This window comes from Telmatherina bonti (assembly GCF_933228915.1).
Source record: "Telmatherina bonti genome assembly, chromosome: 1".
Taxonomy (NCBI): Eukaryota; Metazoa; Chordata; class Actinopteri; order Atheriniformes; family Telmatherinidae; genus Telmatherina; species Telmatherina bonti.
In genome coordinates this window covers 11,503,871-11,529,019 of record NC_136619.1, presented here as the reverse complement: position 1 = coordinate 11,529,019, position 25,149 = coordinate 11,503,871, and the positions used below count along the sequence as shown (strand labels likewise).

Genomic DNA, 25,149 nt, shown 5'->3' with positions numbered 1-25,149 from the left:
ATGATTTGTCTTGAAAAAACCAAAAGTGCATAAAATTATGTCAAATTTAAACAAAATATCTATAAAAGATGTACATAAGTAATACTGGCAGAACCACTGTCAGCAGATCTCATAACTGTGTCCCACACACCCACCTGAAAACTGTGGGACAGACAGCAGGTTCAGGTTATCAGCTATAGGAGCAGGTGTAGTAGTAGTACTCAAATCAGTATACTGTGACCACAGCTGTAAAATACTTGTACATACTGCAGATAATATATACTTTGCACTTGCTTATTGCACTCTGGTTAGATGCCAAGGTGCTTGTCCATTTCAGTGATGGTGTGTGTTTAAATGAAATCCTGTCTCGAGCTGGTGCTTGTGTGTGTGTGTGTGTGTGTGTGTGTGTGTGTGGGGGGGGTGGGGGGGGGGTGGGGGTGGGGGGGGGGGGGGGTGACATGACAGCATTTGTTTGACTTAATGAATAAATTAGAATGTTTTAATGAGTAATTGCAGTGATAAATGTGGGTTGAGATGAAGGATGAATGAGCATTTCCAGGTCAGACTGATCAAATAACACAAATAACACATAATAACTAGGTTCCTCACAACTAATAAAACATAGACGATGAGGACCAAGACTATCAGGAGTTATGATTAGAGTCTCAGTTTTACCAGATTTAACAGGAGCAAATCATCAATCATCCAGGTTTTTATTGTTTCAACACAATTCAGTAGTCCAGACCAGTGTTTTTCAACCACTGTGCTGTGGCACACTAGTGTGCCATGAGAGATTACCAGGTGTGCCCCAAGAAATGACTCAATTTTACCTAACTGGTCTAAAAAATAGCTCTGTGTTCATCCATACAGGCCCCAGTGAAAGATAATAAAATTCCTTGTTCCTGTGTGTATCTGATTTCTATTCAAGAGGCTTTGACGAGATTGACTTTATATTGATAATATGGACTTTAAAAAAAAAAAACAAAAACATTTTTTTTTGTGGTGTGCCTTGTGATTTTTTTAGTGAAAAAAAAGTGTGCCTTGGCTTAAAAAAGGTTGAAAAACACTGTTCAAGACGCCTCGCTTTTCTTAAATGTAGGGCTGTATATCATCTGCATAAAAATTATTAGGACTGCGTGTAACATGTCCCAAAGCTAACATATACAGGGTAAGTAGTATCGGTCCTTGCGCTGACCTTTGGGGAACACCAAAAGTCAGGGAAGAGGGGTGAGAGAAGGTTCTGAAACGAGACAGCAAAACTCCAGTCCTCGAGGTGGGACTTAAACCAGTGTACCCACTCACATAACCAGTTAATCAGGTTTGGTAGAAAAGATAAAATGGTAAATGTGATAAAGAAATAAAAGAGTATCCCTGTACATCCTGTCTGTACAAGTAAAATACTAGATGTGAAAAAGATCATTAAATAATTTGTGCCTTTAAGGTTTATGTAGTTTTTACCACAGCAACTTTACACACAATCAAACTAAAAAATAGTGCCATGAACCATTTCTTTTCTTCTTTTTTTTTGTAATCCTAACTTAAAGGCATTTATTTAATCTAAACTCATGAAATTGTTTTGTAAACTCAGCAAACATTTGGCTTTTATATCACTGTTCAAAGAAGCTAAAAACTACGATGCCAGAATTCAATTTGTGTTTATTTTAAATCTAATAGTGGCGTTTAAATAGAAACAAACAAGCAGAAGAGGAAGAGGAAGTAGAGAAGCAAGCCACAAAAACATCCTACCCACCCTAAAAAAAAAACAACTAAAAAAAAAAAACCACATCCACACTTCTTTAAAGACTGTCAAATAAGGCTTCGTTTCTAAAGACAACATCACAAACCAAACCCGCTTTTTTTTTAAGTTTCTGGATGTTTACCAGAAGGGCTCCTTAGAAAAACAAAACTGGTAGTTGGACTGGTAAATTAGATATCTGGGCAGCAGATTTCCTCCTGAAGCTTTTGCGTATGCATGTGTGCGTATGTTGCTGAGTCACTGGTGTCGCTTATTTACAGGTTTACCAGCATAAAGTATCTGCATATTAAATGAACAAAGAGCCGGGAAACAAAGCAGATGATGCATCACTAAAGCTTTGAGCTGAATAATCGCTGCAGTGCAAACAGCAGACGGACCTGCCCAGTGCATGTCACAACCCCCGATACTGGAAAGCTACCAGCTCCTGTAAGCTTCTTATCAGGCTCAAACTTTGTTTTATCTTTCATGGCTGCCAGTGACCTGCGATGCTAATGGCTCGTAGCGGGAAGTGTAGAAAGGAAGCAGGAAATGAAAAATCAAGACACAATTTAGACTAAACACATAAAAAGAACAGAAAACACTTTCTTTTGGTTGCAAAGGCAGCTTAAAAAAGGAGAACAGGGAGGAGATTTCTGGATGCTTTTATGAGGTTCATCCTGGAGGATGCTAAAAATGTTCAAACAATGCATTATTTTATTTATATAGTTGTTTTTGTTTTAAATAAGAGGAAACTGATTACTTTAAACATCTGTAGCCTAGATTCACAACTCTCCAGCCTGACCTAAATATGAGGATTAGATGGTGGATCACTGAAGAGGAAAACGATGGCCTAACAGTACAATGACAGTGGTTCTCTTTATTACACAAACGATGACTTGCTGATGAATTAAAATAATGTTTTGTCATGACCTGTCGCAGCATGAGTGTGTCGGCTGAGAAACTGTAGTGAAGATGTTACAAAATGTTGGAGAGAACCACCACTTTAAAGCCAAGCGCTAACCTGGTTATGCGCTAAACGTGTATCATTACATCAGGGTCACACTGTTTACGGTTAAAAATTAAGCAGTTTTTAATGATTTATCTTAAACTCAGAAGCATTCATTCAGTGAAATATTAAAAGGAATGTGCATTTTATTCCCTTCTTCCTGATCCAACAGCACAGATAAGGCATGAAGGTAAATGAACATGCATGGTGTTATTACAGTGAACGCTTCTGTCTGCCACAGAGAGCTGGTACACAAATGCAACATTTTATTCACTCCAACATAATGGCTTTGGTACATGGCCATTAGTTTAGCTGCAGTTTATGGTTTAGGATGGGTTAAACCGTGTGTGCTCTGGGTCAAAGTCACATGATCCAAATCCCATGTCGTTTCCTCAGCTTTTTTTCTCTGATCTACAGGAACAGTTTTTACAGAGGTTCCCATCTCTAAAGCCGCTTTTACGCTTGTCCTTAAGTATTCTGAAGATGTCATGAGTTATGGCATGTGGCAACATAAATATCAACAAGACTCACTCCAGAAATTTACCAAACACCCCTGCAGTTAAATATCCACAGCATCAGCAGGTGAGTTGATGTGCAAATGCAGCAAAGCAAACAGAGCATCTGCTGCTGCCGAGCAGGTAAAAACAACTGGCATCAAGGGTTATCTCACATTAAATCTGAAAAATGAGTTAGGAATATGACCTGATGTAAACTTAAAATAAAATAAAATAAAATAAATCTGGTTTGAATTTGATACCTGGCAGCATGTCCATATGGAATATCGCCATCTAGGATGCCTTTAATCATTCAGATCATCTCTCTGTTGGTAAAATATTAATAATATATAGTGTGATATAAATAAATAATATAAAAATAAATTTAAAAAAAACTTAAATAAGCTTAAAACAGCTAAGAAGAATGTAAATTAGGCTTTAAAAAATGCTTTTAAAAGTTAAATCAACAAAGAGAAAATAGAACAAGGTCAAATAAGGTTACATGAAACAAAATAAGCTAAAATGAAGTAAAGTAAAGTAAAGTAAAGCTATTTTGAATTTGACATCTGCCGACATGTCAGTGTGTAATATCACCATCTAGGCTGCCTTTAATCGTTAATCAACTCTCTGTTGTTAAAAATAATTATGATAAAATATATAAATGAATAAAAAATTAGAATACAAGCAAATAATGCACATTTTTTTTAAAAAAATGAACTTGAATATGTAAAGACAGAACAAGATCAAACTAAAAGAAAAACTAAAATAAAAACAAGTAAAAATGTAAATTAAAGTAAAAGAAATTAATAAGTTAAAAATTAATTAAACAAGCTCAAATAAGCTTAATTTCAATTAAATAATCTAAAATAAGTTAAAGTAAAAGTCAAATAACTGATTTAATAACAGCATTAATGTTGACCTCATTGGGACAGCTCACTGCCCCTGAAACACAAACAAAATCCACAAACACATTATATTTACTTTGGATCCAGGCAAGGTGGATTTTCTCATACATCACTTTCAATGTTTGGTTCATGAGTTTCACCAAAAGTAAATAAAAAGATTAAAAGTAAATAAAAAGATTAAACGTATCCCTGACCAATTCTCATCATATTTAACAAGAGAATTTATCTTTCAGAAGTCTGTAAAATCTGTAAACTTTAACAGAAGATGTGCTGTCTTTGTATTACTAACAGCTAAATATCTGGCTTCAAGACTGCACTTCGTCATTTCCTCTTTTTACACAACATCAAAACCTTTGATGCAACCAAAATATTTCCCACAAAATTCCCCATTTTCCCTCCTTGTTATTTACATCAACTATTCAGTTCTTTCTGATTCTAAAGGGTCAGGCCTGGTATCGTCAGACCAGATGTGGAACATTTTGAGAAATAAAAGTCATTTTCAGACATGAACTCTTAGTAAAAAGCTGCAAAACATCTGAATGAGCCCTCGGGTGCTTTTCTGTAACAGACGTTGAGAAGTGAAAGCTGATATTCATCTTAAGTTCATAAAACCTGTGTTCACTTCTGGTGCAACAAAAACCTTCAAAATGAAGAAGTCAGAGTTACGCTAAATAAACCTACAGGAGATATATCCTGAGCTCTTCCCATCCATCCATGTGTCTCACAGCCAAAAACATGATGTCGTTTTAAAATATGTCTGCCAGTATAATGATGTTTGTCAGACACTGAGTCATTTACTGTGAAATACTGCCGATATGCTGCTCCGTGTCACTAAGGTCTATTTGAAACAACCAATAAGAAACTAAACGACTGAATATTTTCTCTTTAAAGGGATGAAACCAATAACAAAATTTATGAAAGGGACTTTAGAAGAATTTCCTCCCAACACAACAATGTTTTAATATTTAAACCGACTAATCCCAAGTACAAAACATCCCAACACGAGCTGGCTGCTACTGTAGTGATGTAGGTGCAGTGGGGAGATTAAACAACCTGTCCACAAACACAGATCACCGGGTCAACACTCAGCTGTCCAACCGCATTTAAAAGAAATAAGACACTCCTTTGAGGACAGGGCAAACAGTGTGTCCACAGAAAGACTGGTTTAGGAGAGCAGTGAAGGAAACCATGTTAAACTGGGAAAACCATATGTCAACAGAGGTGGTGGCTTTGTGTATCACCTATCAGCAACATAAAACGTCTATGTGACAAAAAATGATCCCTTAACTGATGACATCCTGCGCGTTGGGTTGGTGGGTAAACTCTCAGGTGATAATAACCCTTACATCTCAGAGGCTGTTATGTTCCTATCTATAGATTCTGTTATACAGTACCCATAATGACAAAGTATTCACTATTATATTTTTTTCCTATAAAATGTATCAACTTGCTATCAGGGTCACCATGCTATCACTGATCTGGACCCCTGTTTGTCTTCAGAAGCACTTTAATTCTTGGTGAAATGGATTCAACAACATTCCTCAGAGATTTTGCTGCATAGGCAAGGCAAGTTTATTTATATAGCACCTTTAATGTACAAGACCGTTCAAAGTGCTTTACATGAAACATTAAAGGCATTCCAGAAAAGAAGCATAAAAGAAAATCCAAATAACAAAATCACAATAAAATAATAAATTATATTAAAATAGTTAAAAACAGAATAATCAAAAGATACTGTGCAGATGTCATACATAGGCGCATGAGAAAAGAAATGTTTTTAACCTGGATTTAAAAGTTTCTACATTTGGTGAAAGTTTAATCTCCACAGGGCTGCACGGTGGCACAGTGGTTAGCACTGTGGCCTCACAGCAAGAAGGTCACTTGTTCAATCTTTGACTGGGGACTGGTTCAGTCAGCAGCCTTTCTGTGTGGAGTTTGCATGTTCTCCCCGTGTATGTGTGGGTTCTTTCCGGGTTCTCCGGCTTCCTCCCACCATCCAAAGACATGCATGATAGGTTAATAGGTTACTCTAAATTGCCCATAGGAGTGAGTGTGAGCGTGAGTGGTTGTTTGTCTCTGCGTGGCCCTGAGATGGACTGGCGAGCTGTCCAGGGTGTACCCTGCCTGTCGCCCAAAGCCAGCTGGGATAGGCTCCAGCTTCCCCGCGACCCTTCATTGGATTAAGCGGTTCAGAAAATGAATGAATGAATGAATGGCAGATCATTCCATTTGTTTGCAATGTAACAGCTAAATGCTGCTTCTCCATGTTTAGTGTGGACTCTGGTCTGGACTAGTTGACCCGAGTCCAGACCAGAGTCTTTGGATCGAAGAGCTCTGCTTGGTTTATACTTGGCATACTGACATGATGGCATCACACAGTTGCTGCAGATTTTTCAGCTACAAATTCATGATGAGAATCTCTTGTTCCACCAGATCCCAATTTAAGCTGTTCCGTTGGACAGAGATCTGGTTGACACCAGGGATGCAACGATCCACTCTTTGGGAGCTCCGATCCGATACCAATATATGAAACTTGAAAATCTGCCGATACCGATATTTGCCGATATCAAATCTGTTTATGTGAAAATTTATTGTGACTATGGTTGTTATTGCTGTTATAACTGTGTAAGATTTCATTAGTTTGTAATAAATGACCCATCCTTTCTGAAGTTACCTCAACAATACAAATATAATAACATTACAGATCTAACAATTTCAACAAGTTTTATTTTGATTTGGCACATTTTACGTAAATACAACTATAAATGTGTGGTTTTAAAACAAAGATCTAGCTTTTAGTGTAACTAAAAATGTCACATTTTAACATGCAAGGCATTTATTTCTTTTAAAACACGTCCAAAGCATGTCATCAAACACATCTGCACTGGCTTGACTAGTGTGGTATCGGTATACTTTTATTAATACCAAGTACGAGTACAGACCCTTTGTATTGAGCTGATACCGATACTGGTACATCCATAGTTGACACCTTAAGTTTTAGGACAAAAAGGGCGCAAAAGCAGAATCAGCTCCAAATATTGGCAGCACATACTGGTCATCAGTTAAGGTTGATTAGAAAAAAAAACCTCTTACTGCAAAGGTCATTGGAGGACAGTGAATTCATTAAGACATTGTGTGTTATCCCACTGGAAGAAGAAGGTGCTACGTTGTGTTCATAAAGGGATGGACATGGTCAGATATACTCAGGTAGTTTGTGGTGTTTAAGCCAAGCTGTGGTGGTACTACGTCTGTGTGAACTGTGGCATCAGTTTCCTGTTCTTAGCTGACAGTAATGGCACCCAGTGTGGTCTTCTGCTGCGGTAAGCTTGGACTTATGTGTTCAGAGATGGAATTTTACACATCTTGGTTGAAACCAGTGGTTATATATTGTACTTTTATCATCACCAATCAATTCATCCATCTATTCTCTACACTTGCTTATTCCAGAGCAAGGTTGAAGAAAGGTTGGAGTCTATCCCAGATATTATTGAGGCAAAAGGCAGGGAAAACCCTGAACATGTTGCAGGGTAGGGCTGCAACTAACGATTATTTTAATCATCAACTAGTCTCAAAATAATTTTTTCGATTAGTCACGATTATTTCTGTCACGCCCACCATCTGTGCTTCCAGTTGAAGCAGCTCTTTTTACAAGCTCCAGTATGTTTTACCCCACTCTCTTCATTTGCATCATATGCATGTCCCCCTGATTCCCATTCAGTCACAACATAATGTCCTTTAGTAAGTTAAAAGAACTCCAGAACCAGTTGAATATTAAATTTAGGCTTAACAGCTTACTACCAATTTATTTTGAAACATTTAAACTTAGTTATAGTGTCATATCCAAGCTGTACAGAATTTGCCTGGAAAAGGAAAACAAAATAAATATTTTAATATCTACATTTTTGTAGAATTGCATTGAAATGATTATTTACATCTTGAAAAAGCCTGTTTTATAAGGTAAACAAGGGCCAGAATCTTTTTTAAAAAAAATTCCTGAATCCAAACGGTGATCCGAATCACCACCAAAATAAAATTACTTCTTCCTTTTCACATTTTCAACAACTCCTGAAAATTTCATGAAAATCTATCCATAACTTTTTGAGTTATCTTGAACACAAACAAACAGATAAACGTTGGTAAAAACCACAGACTGTAAATAGAGATGGACGTAGCCTCTGTGACGTCACCCATAGGTTTCTAAAGAGCTGAAATGAAGCTCGGTGGGCGGTTCCTACCGTCGCCATCTTGGCAGAGGCATGCGTGTCGTCTCACCTGGAAAATACAATTATGAGACAAAGAGGTGGAGCTGAGAGGGGAGCTGTGAACGTCATGGTGGATGATTGACATTCAGCGAACTCTGAGCTGCCTGTAGCTAAGAGCTAACCGAGCTAACCCAGAGATAAGGGGAGTTAACCAGCTAACGGAGGTAAGATGGATAAAGCTAAGTCACGTTGTTAACCAGCTAAAAACCGCGGTTGTTCTACATTCTTCTGACTTGAAGCGGGACATTGGCACCTGTCAATCAAAAGGACACGCCCCTAAATATGCCGAACTTTGAGATTAAACTACTTTAAAAGGGGTGAGTTAGAAAAAAATTCACTCCCCCTACAGCTGTCTTGAAGGTACACCTGACCTATTAACCAAAAATAGATTTTTGAACCAGGCTGTAAACATGTTTATTTCTGCCGTGAAGTTGGTCTTTTTAACATGGTAGTCCATGGGGATTCGTTCTGTTTTGGAGCCAGACCATAGCAGATGAAGCGGGAACTGCAGTTTTATGCACTTCTGCATAGGCTTCACTTTTAGCGAACCGGAGGTTGCCGCTTGGTAAAAACATAACCTCTTTGGCAGAGGTAACAACAGCACATCCCTACTCACTAATGCTAACTTTGCCATCCTGGAACGCTGGAAACCATGACTCTGGGGTTGCTTTCCTTCCAGATGCTCATGCATGACTGTCATGCTGCTGTGGTACGCCAACTCTGCGTGGCAGACCACACATTTCACCTGTTTGACACTTTGTTTATCATGAAATATCCCCAAACTTTGGAAATAGGTTGCACCGCCAACAGTTTCTTCTTCGTTGTTTAAACAAAGACGCTGCATAAAATGACAACACTGCCCCCAGCACTTCCTGTGGTGCTTTGCGTCATTTGCTTGGAAAAGCTGTGGTTGGTTAATGGTGTTAAGTTGCCTGGCGCAGCGTTTTATTAGCAAAGCCGTTACGGGTGTTTATAACGTGATGCCTCGACAATGAATTTTCATTGTCGACTTTGTTGACAAACGGTTGCAGCCTTATTGCAGGGTCAACACAGAGGAACAAATAACCACCTTCACTTCCTCTCCAACCAGTCTGCCCATTCTGCTCTGAATATCAGAAAGACATTTTGGTCCAGACAATTGCTGCTGGTTTCTGTTTTTCAGACCATTCCCTGTAAACCCTAGAGATGGTTATGTGTAAAAAATGTAAGTCGAGCCATTTCTGAAATACTCTGAACAGTCTTAAAACAGCCCTGCCATGTTCAAAGTCACTTAAATTCCCTTTTCTTCCTCACTTTCTTTCTCATTCTGATGTTTAAACTTCAGCAAGATCATCTTGACCATGCCATGACTAAATGCATTAAGTTGCTGTCATGTGATTGGCTGATTAAATATTTGTTTAACAAACAATAGAGCAGGTGGATCTAACAAAGAGGATAGAGACTGCATAGATATTTCATTTCTGCTGTGACTGGACCTGTGATCACTCTTCTGCTCTAGCCTGCTAGTAAACCAACACACTTGCTTCCACCCATGATCTGCGTCAGTTCTTCTTAACAAAGGTATTCTGCATGCTTGGGCTTCAAGCACCACCTAGAGGGCTGCTAAAACCTTTCAGTTTTGCACCTGTTTCTGAGCTTTCAGCCATGAAGGCCTCACCATGTAACTCATCGACTGAGGAGATATCACTGCTGTCTAAGAGAAGCTAATTATAATGCAAATGCAGTGTTTCACCACTCGGTGGCGGTAATGTGTCAGCTGTTCAACAAACTCCAATAAGCAGAAGAAGACTCCAGCTAGCTGCTAGCCAGTACCGAATGTAATGAACAAGTAGGCTATTTTAAACAATAAAGAAACAAATAGCCCCTGGATCCGGGTTTTGAATGTGTTTTATTGCTGCATCGTTTTATTGATATTTCTTTTCAGTAAAATTTGTTAGTAAAATCTGATATTTAGTAGCTTTTGTTTATAAACCTGATTTTAGCATTTAAATGTGTTTTTGTAGAAGCCTGATTTTATTCCTTAATTATCAGCCTACTGGGCAACTTGTTGTATGTGCATTTCAACATATATGTGATATATAAATGTCTTTAGATGATCTCGTTGTATAATTCTGTTGCAAACTGGTGTGCATTATTTCCGTGTATACGCATACATTGTTTGGCGTTTTTACCGTAATATCCTTCTGTTACGAGACGTCACCATAGCAACACATTGATCACCTGATTCAGATCAGCTGTATTTTAATAGCTGAATGAGAGAAATGCGCTATAGCTTGACAGGGGTTGTTTGGCATAAAAAGTACATTGAGGCCAACACGAAATAGTGCCAATACTTTGGCATACTTAGCAAGTGTTGTCAAAAAAAGAAATACAAATTTGTTTAAAAAAAAAAAAATGTTTCTACTATTTTTAAAATATTACTACTATTTTATTTAAATTTTGCTCAAAATCCAATTAAAAGAAAAAATGTTGCTTTTTTTTAATGGTGTTAAGTTGCCTGGCGCAGCGTTTTATTAGCAAAGCCGTTACGGGTGTTTATAACGTGATGCCTCGACCATGAATTTTCATTGTCGACTTTGTTGACAAACGGTTGCAGCCTTATTGCAGGGTCAACACAGAGGAACAAATAACCACCTTCACTTCCTTTGGCTTATAATGCAAAGGAAGAACGATGAATTTTAGGGTTAGGGTTAGGGTTATAGCGCATTTCTCTCATTCAGCTATTAAAATACAGCTGATCTGAATCAGTTGATCAATGTGTTGCTATGGTGACGTCTCGTAACAGAAGGATATCCTCATGCCAGCTAGGCCTCTAGGTGCACCTTGACTATTTGGCTCAAGCAGCTCAACATCTGCATATTTGTACACAGCAATATTTTAACTTTTAAAAAATGTATATGGAAATTTAAGTTTTGGCTGTCTACGATCAGATTTTTCAAAGTAAGAGCAACTGTGTCAATTATTTTCTGCAGTGGATGGTCATTTTCTGAAGAAAAAGAGCTCTCATTGTGCAACACCTGAACAAGGAGGTGCTTGTGTAGATAACAGATTCACCACCCGAAGAGTGACATAACTCCTGCAGGAGCTGGTGAAACCCAAATGCAGAACTAAAAGTGGCTTAATTACCGCTGAATTCAACCAGTTCATGTAACATTGGAAGAGGAGAATTAAAGCAAACCAAACAGTGAGTATGTTGGCCTAAAGGGCTGTCCTTTTGTAACAGCAAACAAGACAACCAACTATGTTTCGGTAAAGAATAAAAGGGTAGAAGTTGAAGCACTCAGACAGCAGAATGAAAGGCATATGTATATGTTGAAAGATCATATTCGAATAAGTTTTTAGCCTTCATCTTTGTGCATGTGTTCTGTGCATGAAGCTTTACCATCCTAACATAGTTATTACAGCACACTTTTACACAGTTCTCTGCAGTCTTAAAAAAGACCATATACATCAATAATTAACTCTGAATAGTCCCAATAATCTCAACGGCTCAGCTTTGAACCCTTACATGACAAAGAAGACTACAATAAGCACTGAAGTTTCACAGAGGAAATAGCATAAACCAGAGATTTGACTAAAAAACTAGTTGAGGTAAATAACTGTGTGGATTAATGGGGCTTGAAAGCATTTTAGTAGCAGTCCACTTCCCATGAACATGGTCTGTTTTACCATGAACCACAGATAAACAAGCAGGTGGCCTTGCAGCAGAGCAAGCACATTATTCAAGATAGTTACTGTGGACGCGACAGATAAGACTGCAATCAGATCAGCCTCAATCCCACTTTCTAAATGGGAATAAAACTCAAATATGAGTCAAAAGTTAAGCCAGTTTAGGCTTGAATTAAATGCATTTATTGCATCTTTTACATAAAAGTGCATCCCTGTTTTGCCAGACAAAATCAGAGTGCAGCCCAGTTCAAGGAGCTGCTGAAAAAGTCAATTCATCCTGCAGAAAGCCTCGTCCCAGAAACCTTCACACTGACCTTACTTCTACCCACTTATCTGTCACAGTGACACGGGCTAAGGAAACAGGATTCCTTTCCATAGTCATGATAAATAAACAAACAAGCAGGAATGCAGAGGTCAGAAATGTTAAACAATTTTCATGTCAAGTTCAAAAGAATGATGGAAAAAGTGTTTAAATACACACATACAATAAATATGACAATGGATTGTGTTGGTTGCATTCAGGCCAGAGGAGCTAAACCTCCTGTACATGTAACACACAAAAATATCCATCTAAACTATCCAGATTAATACTGCCAAATTTATGCAATGCAAACATGAACACAAACTAAACTAAAATAAAACAGACATGTTTTATTCCTTGTAAATTGTATTCCAGACTAGCCATAATAAAATATCTATAAACTCCCCCTGACTGATAATCCTGATGTACACACTTTTTTTTCATAAAGAGGCTAAACAAGAAGAGAGCAGAAAAATCTTCATTACAAAAGGAGCCGTGTAATTGTGGCCGATGTGGATCCATGTTTAAGATCCCTGCTAGACGTTACCGTAACTGATACACGCAGGCTTGACCTAGTTGAGCAAAAAGTGGAAATGCAGACACCAAATAGTGCTGCATGCTCAATGAAGTCTCATTTTACTGAAACTGCTATTTCCTTTGGAACATGTCAACATTACACACAGGCAATCCTTCCTTAATAATCGGTATTAGCAACATATTCAGATGACTACGACTTCTACTGTTGTGAAATCTGCAGGTGAAGAGCCATTGCAAAGTGTCATGCCAGCTGACACATGCATGACTGTTGTGCGACAGGTAAATGAAAGTAAAGAACTCAAACAGCATCCTATACAAGTTGACACAAGCATGGCTGCAAGAAAGCCACACACTTACAAACATGCTGCAACTCTACTTTCATTCCTAAATGAGGTCACTGCTACTGGGAAGAAAACAAATGTAGTGATTTCACAAAAAGCCCCAACGACCACAGCCAACGGATGATGGCATTTTACAATGATACTGGGTTAATCCGTTGTTAAACATCAGAGCAGTTGCTGACTGCATCCTCTACAATTTAGCACAAATTACTTTAATTTTTATTTTCCCAACCCTGACAACATAAATCATAAATGATCACTTTTAAAACACCTACACCAAATACTGACGCTATGATCATATTACCCCTGTGCTCGCTTCTCTGCACTGGCTTCCAGCTAGTTTGAGGACCCAGTACAAGATTTGATTGATTGTTTTTAAAGCCTTAAATGGATTTGGCTCCCTGGTATTTGTCAGAGTTGTTACATCAACATGCTCAACTCAGGACTCTTAGGTCCTCTTCTCAACTCTTACTTCATTGGCCAGACTAAAATCCAGGAGTGATAGAGGCTTTTCTGTTGCTGCTCCTATGTTATGGCATAACCTTCCCCTTCACATCAGAGCTGCTCAATCTGTTTCTGATTTTAAGTCTGTCCTTAAAATCCACTTCTTTGCGTAGGCATTTGGTCATACCTGAGCTTTTTCTTTGTGTATTTAATTTTTTTTTAACTTTTATTTTAGATTTTTGTTTTGTGTCCAGATGTTTTTTTTTGTTTGTTTGTTTGTTTTTTTTTTAATGTACGGTGTTGTTTGTTGCTTTACTGTTCAGCACTTTGGGCAGCTGCTGCTGTAAAAAAAATGTGCTATATAAATAAACTTGAACTTAAACTGATGTAGGCTGCAGTAGTAAAGCTGTGCAGGATCATCTCTGCTTTACCTCCCAGCTGGTGTTGGACAAGTACATCACTGTCCTGTCATGTCAGAACAAGACAAGAAACATTTCCTGAAACAGCTTCAGTTTGTGGTTCAAACACTTTGACATGAGGAAAGTTCAGTTCAATTCAATTCAGTTCAATTTAACTTTATTTATATAGCGTCAAATCGCGGCAATGCCATCTCAAGACGCTTTACAGACAAGTAAAAAAGAAACATAATGAAAGCCAATTCATAATAACTTATACAAGGAAACCAACAGATTGAGTTGAAGGCTGCAAGTATGTCAGAAATGTTCACTTACTGCCAAATGCATTTGTATTAACTCCTGAACTATGGCTGCTGTTGACAACAAAAAAAAGCACCAAACATTTTGATATATATATATATATATATATATATATATATATATATATATATATATATATATATATATATATATATATATATATATACACATGATAGTACAGGGGGACGGAGGGGTGAGTCCAGCCAATGAATGCCGTTTTACGACGCACAGAAGAGGAAAAGTTACTGAAACTATGCGAGCTGCAGACTGACTCCACTTCGTCGGGATCTTCGTGGAAGGTTCCCACGCGTAAACAGCGAAAACTGCGCCTTTCATAACATTCATAACCATTTCCTGGCTGTAAACCTCACCTGGCCAGACGCACCTCGACGTACCGCACAGGTAACTTTGTGCGTCTTGCCTGTATGCAACCCACCCCCCCACCCCAGACGACGGCTCCGAGCTCACCTCATGGCCGCCAAGGTTAGTCTTCATCTGGAAGTACAGCAGCAGGTCAGGACATCGGTCTTTTCGCAGCTCTGATCTGCCAAAAGACTTCCTCTTCTCCCCCTCAGCACCAAACATCAAGCCGCTCAGCTGAGCTGCTCGTCTGATTCTCAACAATAAAAGCACTTCCGGGCTTCCTTCCGCACAAAGCGATCTTTCAAAATAACTTTTGTTTGTTTTGTTTTGTCTTTTTTTACACTTTTTGATGTATCCATAGACTGTGTTCCAGGGACCCCCTTCCCCACCGCAACATTGTGAAAATTGTGAATGATACACTGTGTAACTACATTTCTAACATCTCTCAGCCAGTGGTACCAGTAGCAATAAGGTAGACACCGTGGTGTAACTACCTGGCTTTTATATACATTTTGTTTTATGTCCAAACTGCTGGTGTATTCCCTATGTGGGCCCCTGGGCCCGTGCCCATACGGCCCATTGGATAATCCTGCCTTGATCACAACGATATGATGGATATAGTTATATTTATATTATCTGAAATAAATGGTTTTGTTCAATCTTCCCGACACTATTATATAGTTGTTTTTAAGTCAACCACTTCCGGTAAGCTGCAATAACTTCAGCTCACTTGTTTTGGTTTTATTGTACAAAAAAAACGCAATGTACAGTTGTGCTCATATGTATTCATCCCCTTTCATTAAAGAAAAGGCAGAATTTACAACAGTCACTCTGGAGACTTAAAAAAGGAACAATAACTAAATATTTACAAAAATATAATTTAGTAATATAAGACGCTGTTTTTAATTTATTTGAGTTGAAGAAAGAAAAAAAACAAAAAAACCCCAAATTGGTCCTGGACAAATTAGAGCACTTTTCTGTTGAACAGAGGGACAAAATACCTGTCAACAGGTGCAGAAGTCTGACTGAGAGGAACAAAAAACACCTGACTGGAGCGGAAACATTAAAGGATTGTTCAACTAAATATTAGTTTATGACTGATGTAATACGTAATAAATCGTCTTATTTGTTTGATTTTTAAAAAATATTTCAATTGAACCAGAATTAGAAAATAATGTAATGTTTTTTTTTTTATATAAAATTTTTATTTATTATTACTTTAGTCAATTTCATCTGATTTTCCTTCTTTAATGAAAGGGGATGAATAAATATGGGCAGAACTGTAGTTTATAGTTAAAAAATAAGAAGCGAATATAGTTCAAACGCACACTAAAATCTGACTATGCATCGTTTTGAACGGGGGCTGTTTAGGACTGAAAGCACAGAGAAGTTATTTGATCTGAGTGATCGCAGCAAATTAAACTCGTGACACACATTTAACTGAGTGACTTCTGTGAAAATCTGATCTAATTTGGACCATGACATTAATCACAAGTCATTTAACTTTACAGACATGCCCATCAATAAAATATTAATTAAAATTTCTTACATAACTTACTCTGTAGTCCAAAGAATCATCTGAATCTTATCATTTCTTCTGATGCCTGGTCTCATGTTTGTAAAAACTAAGCAGCACATTTATTTACTTGTGAATGAGACCTAGGTCTGTGTGGATTCCTCTCTGTCAGACCTAATTATTATAAGATAGCACGACATTTGTGACTGACATAAGTATTAACTCTTTAGGCTACATTTTTATATCTAAAATGACCAAATGAATGAAAAATCACTGTAAGGTTTTTATGTGTTTTCAGCTACCCAGAATCTATTCCCAGCATCAAACGTTGGTGTCTGTCACTAAACCTTAGTAAAGCACAGCATACCTGTGGCAAACTATTTATTTCCCCGTTTGACAGAAGTTATGTTATTAATGGTCCCGTGCAGTAAGATGCCACTGATCACCTTCAGCAATAAAATCATCCTTCAGCATTCCCTTTTGCACCAACATAAACGTTATCTTGTTTTGTGAACACTGGAGTCTAAACTTTAAGTAAAAATTTTAAATAAATGCCTCATCGTGTTTTATTTTTGTTCTTTTGTTCTTATCGGTAGTTTTTTTAAGCCCTTTCTGAGTCCGGTTAGGGATTAAGGGATTAACCAATAGAAGGTTGTTTATGCAACAGTTTAAACTTAGCATGCTTTATAATTAGTCATTTCTGCCCAAAACTTAAAAAAAAAAGAAAACAGACATATCTTTTCACATGATCAGTCAATGTGGGTTAGCATCAGCACATGGGTTGTACATTCATACCCCCTCCCTGATGACATATTTCCTCTTGCAGCAAAATTTAGCTCAAATAATTCTCGACTGTCTCAGTTTATCCTCAGTGAAATACATAGTTCTCTTTTATAGTGACTCCTGTCGTCAAACGACAACAATCCAAAGGCAACAGCGATCTCATCAGCCGAGGTCTCTTAGTGTAAATTCTGACTGCAACTTTGAGGTTGGTCTGTACTTTGCTTGTTTTTTTTTTAGCATTTTCGTGGCCATTACTCTTCCTTTATAGTTCTGATCATTGGGACCTAAATAATCTGATCAGCTAGCCAGAAGATGTCTCCTTCATAGCTTGAGTTGATTCTCTGTAATACATTCACACTTTAATTATCTCCAAACATTTGAAGAAAGAAAAAAAAAACTACACAAACAACTTTCTTTTTTCTCTCTTTCAGTTTACATTCATGGTTGAGTCGTTTCTCATCAACCTCATTCAGTGGAGACGCTGAGGTTAGTTCTGCAGCATTTGCACAGTTTACCACATCTGTCACGCTGCATCAAACCACATGTTCCAGTTTTCACATTTAATCATTTCCTGCCGCCACAGCGGATCAGCACTAACTGGAATAAAGTTTCTCTAAGGAATAAAGAATCAATTTATGGATTCATTCATTGCAACGACATCAGTCCTGTCAACCATCTACACGCCATGCTGAGGATATTTATTTAAATGTACAACCTTAAACAATTAATATACTCAACATGAGGCAAAAAGTCTAAGTTTCCTCGTCAATCAGTTCTCCTGTGCAGATGTGATGGCTTCTGTGAAACAATCACGATACGGTGTGGGAGTTTGTGACTCAAGACAATCTGCAGACAGTCACAGTTCAGTGTTTCTATGACTGTGCAGTGTTGCACAAGCTGTCCTCCCCTTAACAAAGCTGATCTCAGCTCACATTATCAGTTCAGACTTATCTCTGCTGAGGTCATCAGGTCACCTTTTATATAAGTACATACTTGTACTCTTTAAAATCCTGTCGCTTTCACCCAAATTGTGTTTTTTTTTCCTGAATAAAAGACTTGTTGTGGGACAGGTATTATACTGGGCTACATTTACTGGACCCTTGCTGATGTAACTGGACAGTTTTTGTTGCTGCTGGCGTACAGCATGGCTTCAAAATCAGAAACTGGTCTCAAATAAGCGTTTACAAAAAGTACAGTTCTGGTTGTAGCCTGGAATAGTTTCAGAGGATCAAATATTTCACTATTTTCTTATTTTAAAAAAACAAAAAAAAAACCTAAAAATATGCACTGTAATTTAGCAAGCTGTTTTTGTTGTTGTTTTTAAAAGAGAGTGCAGGATGCTGTGCTTCACAAAACAGATTTACTCATCAGACCCTGGATGACAAAGGAGACGCTCGTCCACACATGTAGTTCTGTAAAACAGACAATACTGTGTGGTCACACCAGAAGTGATATATATTAAACATACTATATACAGAAAAACAAAAAGACATTTCGGTTGTGCACACACACACACACACACACACATACACACAAACAAGTGTCTATGGCTTTCGTTTTAAAGATCTGAATGTAATTTTGTGTCATTTTGTGCACATTATAAAAACAAAGATAAAAATAATATACTGCTTTGGCTGATATAAATAAGTGGGTTTTTTTTATAAAGAGGAAGAACGGAGACGATGACGTGGAGGGAGTATTGCTTTCATGTTGGACTCGTTTCAAACCCTGAGAAGTTCAGAAATGAAATAGTTGACATCTAGTGGAGGAAGTCTCCGTTTCGCTACCAAGGACATGAAATCACAAGATTGGCAGTGATGTTTGTTTTTTTAAAGCAGGGTACACACATAAGGATCAAGCTGTTTTTGTCCTGATTTTCTCTCTTCCCAAACGCCTGATTATCTGAAGTTTTACAGGATTTTCCTATAAAATGAGGTCTGAGGTCTGAGGTGTGTTAATTTGTCCTGACAATCAGCTTGTTCCATCTTTACAACCAAAAGTTTTGCCATGTGTGGGGAAAGCTGACGACTCCCGAGTCGTGGATTGTTACGTGGAACAGAACGTAGGCCACAAAGAGAGCGAGCTGTCGGGGAAACGAGAACGCAGGTGAAACAAGCATGGTGGACGTAAAAGCTCGGTGCGCTTCAGAGAGAATCTTTATCAATGTCTCCGCCAAGTCGTTGCGGTTCTTCTGTTTCTGGTTGTCACCATGACTTCTGCTTTGTTTTGTTAAATCACGTTTGATCCGATGTGAGATTCCAGATCCGCTGTGGGACAGAATCATGTTGTGTGTCGTGTACTGTGCTGAAACCACATACAGTATGATCAAAACGCTTCTTATTTTCATCATATGTGGGATCTCTAACAGAGAAAAAATCTCCTTAGAAGTAAAAAAAATCCTCCTGTGTGTACCCAGCTTCATGTGTTAAGTCTTCTGATGATGGTGATGATGGTGCTGCAGCTGGATCCACCGCATGTTTCTGTGTTACTTTCAGAAAGCACAAATTCAGAAGTTCAGATTAATGTTGCACAACTCAGCTAAAAAAAAAAACAAAAAAAAAAAAAAACTGAAAACAAGAGAGATAATTTAAAGAAATGTTAACATTACATGTCAATTAATCCACATTTCATTTGCATAACAGTTTCCATCCTGCTGCTGCTGCGGTCATATGACTTCAGGGTTTATGTCACCCAGTTGTCCATTCGCATTTGTTTCACCGTGGGGCTTTCTCTTCCTTCTGACCGACCCGCGGGGAGCGAGTGGAGGTCCGCCCGCCGCTGCTGCTGCTGCTCCTCCCGGTCGCTGCTGCCCTCCTGGGAGCTGCAGGAGGAGCTGATGCTGTCTGCGGGAGACCTGCCCATCTCTGCTCGGGTGGATGAAGAGGAGGAGGAGTGAGGCGGAGGAGGGGCGTGACGCTGAGTCACATATCCAGGCTTGCTGAGGTGGTCCCGTGGTGGCGAGATGGGCTCTGCTTTGATGCTGATGTTGTGGTTGGTGTTGATGGAGAGATCAGAGCTTCCTGACCTATACAGACACAGAGAGGGGGGGGGAAGGGTTTTAAAACCAGACTGAGGGGTCAAAGCGCCACCTGGTGGTGAAATAACCTCATACACGGACAGAAAAGAAGCTCTGCTCGGTTTCATTCATTTAAACAGCTGTACAAAAAAAAAAAAAAAAACTGTTACAAAAAACTATGTAAAGCTTAAAATGACATTTTTTAAATAGAGTAATAAAAATCTGCAGAAATTAGTTTATTTCTAAATTTATTTACAAGTTTATAATAACAAAATCAACAAGAAGAAAATTAGGGAAAAATGGAAAAAAGAAAAAGACCAGAATGAAATCAAATAAATAAACTATACATAACAGTAAAAAATGAATAAATACAATATGTTGATTAAATACAAAATATATATTTTAGAAGGATAGAAGCAGTTTGTTGTAAATTTGCAACATTATGTGTAAAGGGCTTTAAAACACAAATATCAATAATCCTGCTTTAATAAAGGAACATCATGTTACTCTTGTATATTTATATGAATTGTATATTTTATACATATTCCAAAGTGGAAAGTGTAAACTACCTAGTGTTTGTAAAGTCATCAAAAATCACTTATCTAAAATTATTTACATTAATGATCACATGTCTTCAAATAATACCAGTTAGTTGAATGTAAAAACCACGCGGGGCCTCCATTTGTTCTGATCACTGACTCTAATAAAGGATGAGATTAACTAGATCCTGAAATTCTGGAGCAGGCTGATCCCACAGAATAAATCTATATGTTTCTATTCTACAGTCACTTAGCAGAAGCTGACAGTAAGGTAACTTATCTTAAAACATGTCACACTTTCCACTATCCTGCTTTTGTGTCACTGAATCAAGGATAAGTTGAGTCAGAATGACCAAGATATTTCCAAGTTGAATCAGAATAGTTTTGTCTTCTTTCCTTATTTTGCAAAAGGCTCAATGACTGGCTCTAATAAAAAAAAAACACATAATCCCAGTCTGGTTATCAATCCACATTTTACAGTAAAATCCAGGTGAAAATCTCCTGTTCTGTCGCTGGGAGGGGCTGCAGTGTAAAGACAGGTGTAGTGCAGAGAAAGGTACTGAAAAGTCTGCTGCTTTTTACAGCAGGGTACTGTAAAAAGCACGTCCTACGACTCTGTGGACGGAGCTTACAGCAGCACTGCTGCTCACTGAGAAAAGTAAGACGTCCGTCTCCATAAATCGCCAATATTCCCCTAAAATGTTGCCAGATAATCACGTATTTGAAAATAGCTGTCATGAAAACAAACCTGATCTATTAACATAAAAGGTTTTTTTGTACCAGGCTGTAAACATGTTTATTTCTGCTGAGAAGGTGGGCATCTATGGGGATTTGCTCTGTTTTGGAGCCCCTAGTGGATGAGGGAGGAACTGCTTTTTTTTTTTTGCCACTTTCACATAATTCCTCACTTTTAACCTCTGGAGGTTAACCTTCTGTGTGAATTACATTTCCAAAACCTGGAGATATTCTTCAGTGCTTATCAACATCATCCTCACAAACACCGACACCTTTTCCTGCACAGTGTTTTTTTTTAAATTATTTTAAATAAAAATCCAAATGAGAAAACTCGATTGTTGTCGTACTGTGGTGCAGGATGAAACTGCAGCAGCTGCCACTGAGACGGCGTCTCCGTAATCCATAGAAAATGTAATAAGAGTGACACAAAAAGGCAACAAAAGGTTTTGTGTTGAAATCACTGCGCAGGGTTCGGCCTGTAGACATGGTTACAGTAAAAACACAGTTTGTGATGCAGTTTTTTATTTCTATGAGGAGGATGTGAGAACATGTGCAGTTTTCTTTGCCAAGTTACATCGTTAAAGCTGGAGTAAGTAATCTTGTTCAGAGACATTATTTTACTCTGGGTGAAGTGGTTCCTCGTCCTGATAGTAGTCTATACATTTAGTAATCATGACCAATAAGAAATATAGTTAGACCCCTCAGTTTACTGTAAATCTGTAAAAACTCTGACCAATCCAAGCGTTTGGGTGGAATTGAAGTTTGTCATTTGTTATATTTTACAAGCATTTCTCCCGGCTCCCCTCCTCCCCCTCCAGCAGCGCATACCTGATAGCCACACCCTGCATATAAACAGCGTGTTAGGATGAAAATACAAAGTAGTGAAAAAGAAACTCTGAAGGCAAACATGGCTGAGAAAATGCAGGAAGGATTTCCCAACTCGGTTCAGTTTCTTTGCCTCCTCCTGCTGAACAGCCGAGAAAGAGAAAATCATTGGTGGAAAAAGCTGCGAACTAGAAAAGCGTCCAAACCTTCGCCACGGTCTTTAAAAGGTTCCTGGATCCAAACGGTGATCCGGATCACCAGCAAAATGAAATCAGTTCTTCCTTTTTACATTTCCAACAACTCCTGAAAATTTGATCAAAATCTGTCCATAACCTTTTGAGTTATCTTGAACACAAACAGACAAACGCCGGTAAAACATAACCTCCTTGGTGAAGGTAAGAAAAAAGCCTCAGATCACGCCTAGAGCAAAAGCAGAGAGGGAGGAGCCAATGCAGGGCGCCACTTTCACATCCTGCTAGCTCCCCAACATTACCTCCCCCAGCTTGAACAACTGATTAACTCCATCTTTTCCACACATTACCCACACATCGAAGTTTTAGACAGAAGCAGGAAATTCAGGATGGAAGAAGGTTAATTGTGTCCAGTACTCACCCTAAAGAGCTCAGCTGGTGCTGCTCCCACGCTGCCATGGAGCCTAGAGAGGAGCCTGCAGCAGAGCCGAAGCCCAACATTTCAGCACTGTTCAGGGAGTAATCTGATGGAGAGACAACATGTTGACATGGATGATCTCAGAAAGGATCCGTCAGATACTGCAGACTGCTCCTGCAGACCAAAGTAACATTCCTGTTCCTACAAAGTCTGATATAAGCAGCTGTTTCTGGTTTTAGTGGGGATTTTTCTTTTGCCTGGTGTGAAAACAGCTTTATTCCCACTACTTTCACCTTCCACCGACCACAAAACCTGATATTTATGGTGACTGAGACGATAAATTTACAGTACAGTACAGCTGTTTGGGAATTTGCTCGATTCACCATAAAATAAATGTGTATTTCTGTTGCAGGTGTTAAATCCTGGAATTCATTGATAATGTTAATCTGAAAAGTTGTGCGACTATTGTTTTGTTTACTAAAAAGTTTTTTTTTTAAAAAGAGAAAATGAGTTTCTATGTTTTAGAGGAAAATGTAACTCTTGATGTTTCTTTTATTTCTGTTTATTATTTTCTTGTATTTCATGTGAGTCCATAGAGAGAGGCAGGTGTTCCCAAGTTTTATTCTACCTGCTATGTTTCATTTGTGGTTTGTCAAAAAGTAGCAAAAGATATGAACAAATTTATGTAAAAAATATTTATTCTGCAAAGCTACAGACAACTAAACAACAACTTTAAACATCTGGGTACCGTTGTTGTAGGCGGAGCTGATGCTGGAGTAGACCAGACCCTGGTGAGTCAGGCTGGGTGTGTTGATGGAGACCACTGGTGTGGACAGAGGCTGACTGGACTGGCTGCTGCTCAGCCTCTGGTTACTCTGGAAAATAAATCAATAAAAATGTCATGAAGTCTAAAGTCTCGTGCCTGTTCAGAGGAAAGCGAGGAACTGTGAAGTATGTCTGGATCTGTGATGACTTGTTCCCACCACATGATGTCAGCAGCGACTTGTTTATGAACAGATTAGTTTTACAGGAAGCGGAAGAAGCTTTTCTTTGGAGGAAGAGTGAACATTTTTTACATTAGCCTGACTTATTTGCTTATTTTCTTACTTCATTTCCTCTTTAAGTTTCTCACACTGAATTAAATGTCAGATAAAGAGTTTCTGAAAAATTCAAGAGGAAAAGTAAATGTTTTTCTTCTAGTTAAATCTTCCAGAAATCCCCCAAAACTTCCCCACAAAAAAACAAGTACAAGTCTGTTTTTAAAGGTAAATACCCACATTGAAATGAATGTATCTCTGCAATCACAGTACACTGGAATATTCTGATTGTCACAGTAAAAAGAACAGTTCAGTGTACGTGTTACTGGTGAAATTTAAACAAATAGCACAGATAAAACACATTTCAGGCCTGCAGCTGTGCTCTTAACTCAACCAGATTATGATGAAATATGTGAAAACGATTTCTGATGTGTGAGGCAGAGAAAATAAGACATGAGAGAAGTTTCGGTGCAGACAGTTCAGACGTCTCCAAAAAGCCCATTTTGGCACAGCTTGGCAGCATCTGCTCTTAATGTCCACCAACTGGACAAAAACCTGATAAAGCTGAGTAAATACTCCACACTTACAGCATAATCAAGGTTCCACAAAGCATGACTTTACATGTGTGATCAGTAACCCTCTGGCTAAAAGATAACCACTTCACCAGCTGTATTCAATATTACTAAATATAAATGGTTCTAGTTCAGAAATCAGTTCTTTAATAAAAATAAAATAATATAATATACATATATGTGTATATATATATATATATATATATATATATATATATATATATATATACATATATATATATATATATATATATATATATACATATATATATATATATATATATATATATATATATATATACATATATATATTTATAGATATACACACATATATATATATACACACACATATATATATATATATATATATATATACATATATATATACACACATATATATATATACACACATATATATATATATACACACACACATATATATATATATACACACACACACACATATATATATATATATATATATATATATATATATATATACACACACACATACATATTCACATACATTCACAAAAAACTTAAAAGTTTTGTTGCTCTGAGCTGATGACAATCCTGCCTCCTAATGTCAGCGATGACATCACCCCGAACGATGTCATTCGCTCCTGATGGCACAAAGGAGGGTGAAAAGAAAAGCAGTACATGCATGAAACTATGCTGTTAGTAAAGGTTTCCCTGGAGACCGTGACCTTTTGTAACTCCCTGTGCGGTCTGTGGCACATCTGCACATCTACTATGAACAACAGA

At 37.9% G+C, this 25,149-nt stretch overlaps 1 protein-coding gene across 2 annotated transcripts in view; it reads right to left on the bottom strand.

The window, feature by feature from the left end:
• Nucleotides 1-18,607: 18,607 nt before the first annotated feature.
• Nucleotides 18,608-25,149, bottom strand: part of LOC306756308 (myocyte-specific enhancer factor 2A-like) — a 77,791-nt gene continuing 71,249 nt past the window's right edge. For both annotated transcript variants that reach the window (XM_079241034.1, XM_079241035.1), the window contains exons 8-10: nt 23,524-23,650; nt 22,779-22,881; nt 18,608-20,076 (exon numbers count right to left, since the gene is read on the bottom strand). In XM_079241034.1, coding sequence (XP_079097160.1) covers nt 19,734-20,076; nt 22,779-22,881; nt 23,524-23,650 — 573 coding nt within the window. In that variant the 3' untranslated portion in view covers nt 18,608-19,733. The remainder of the gene's footprint in view (nt 20,077-22,778; nt 22,882-23,523; nt 23,651-25,149) is intronic.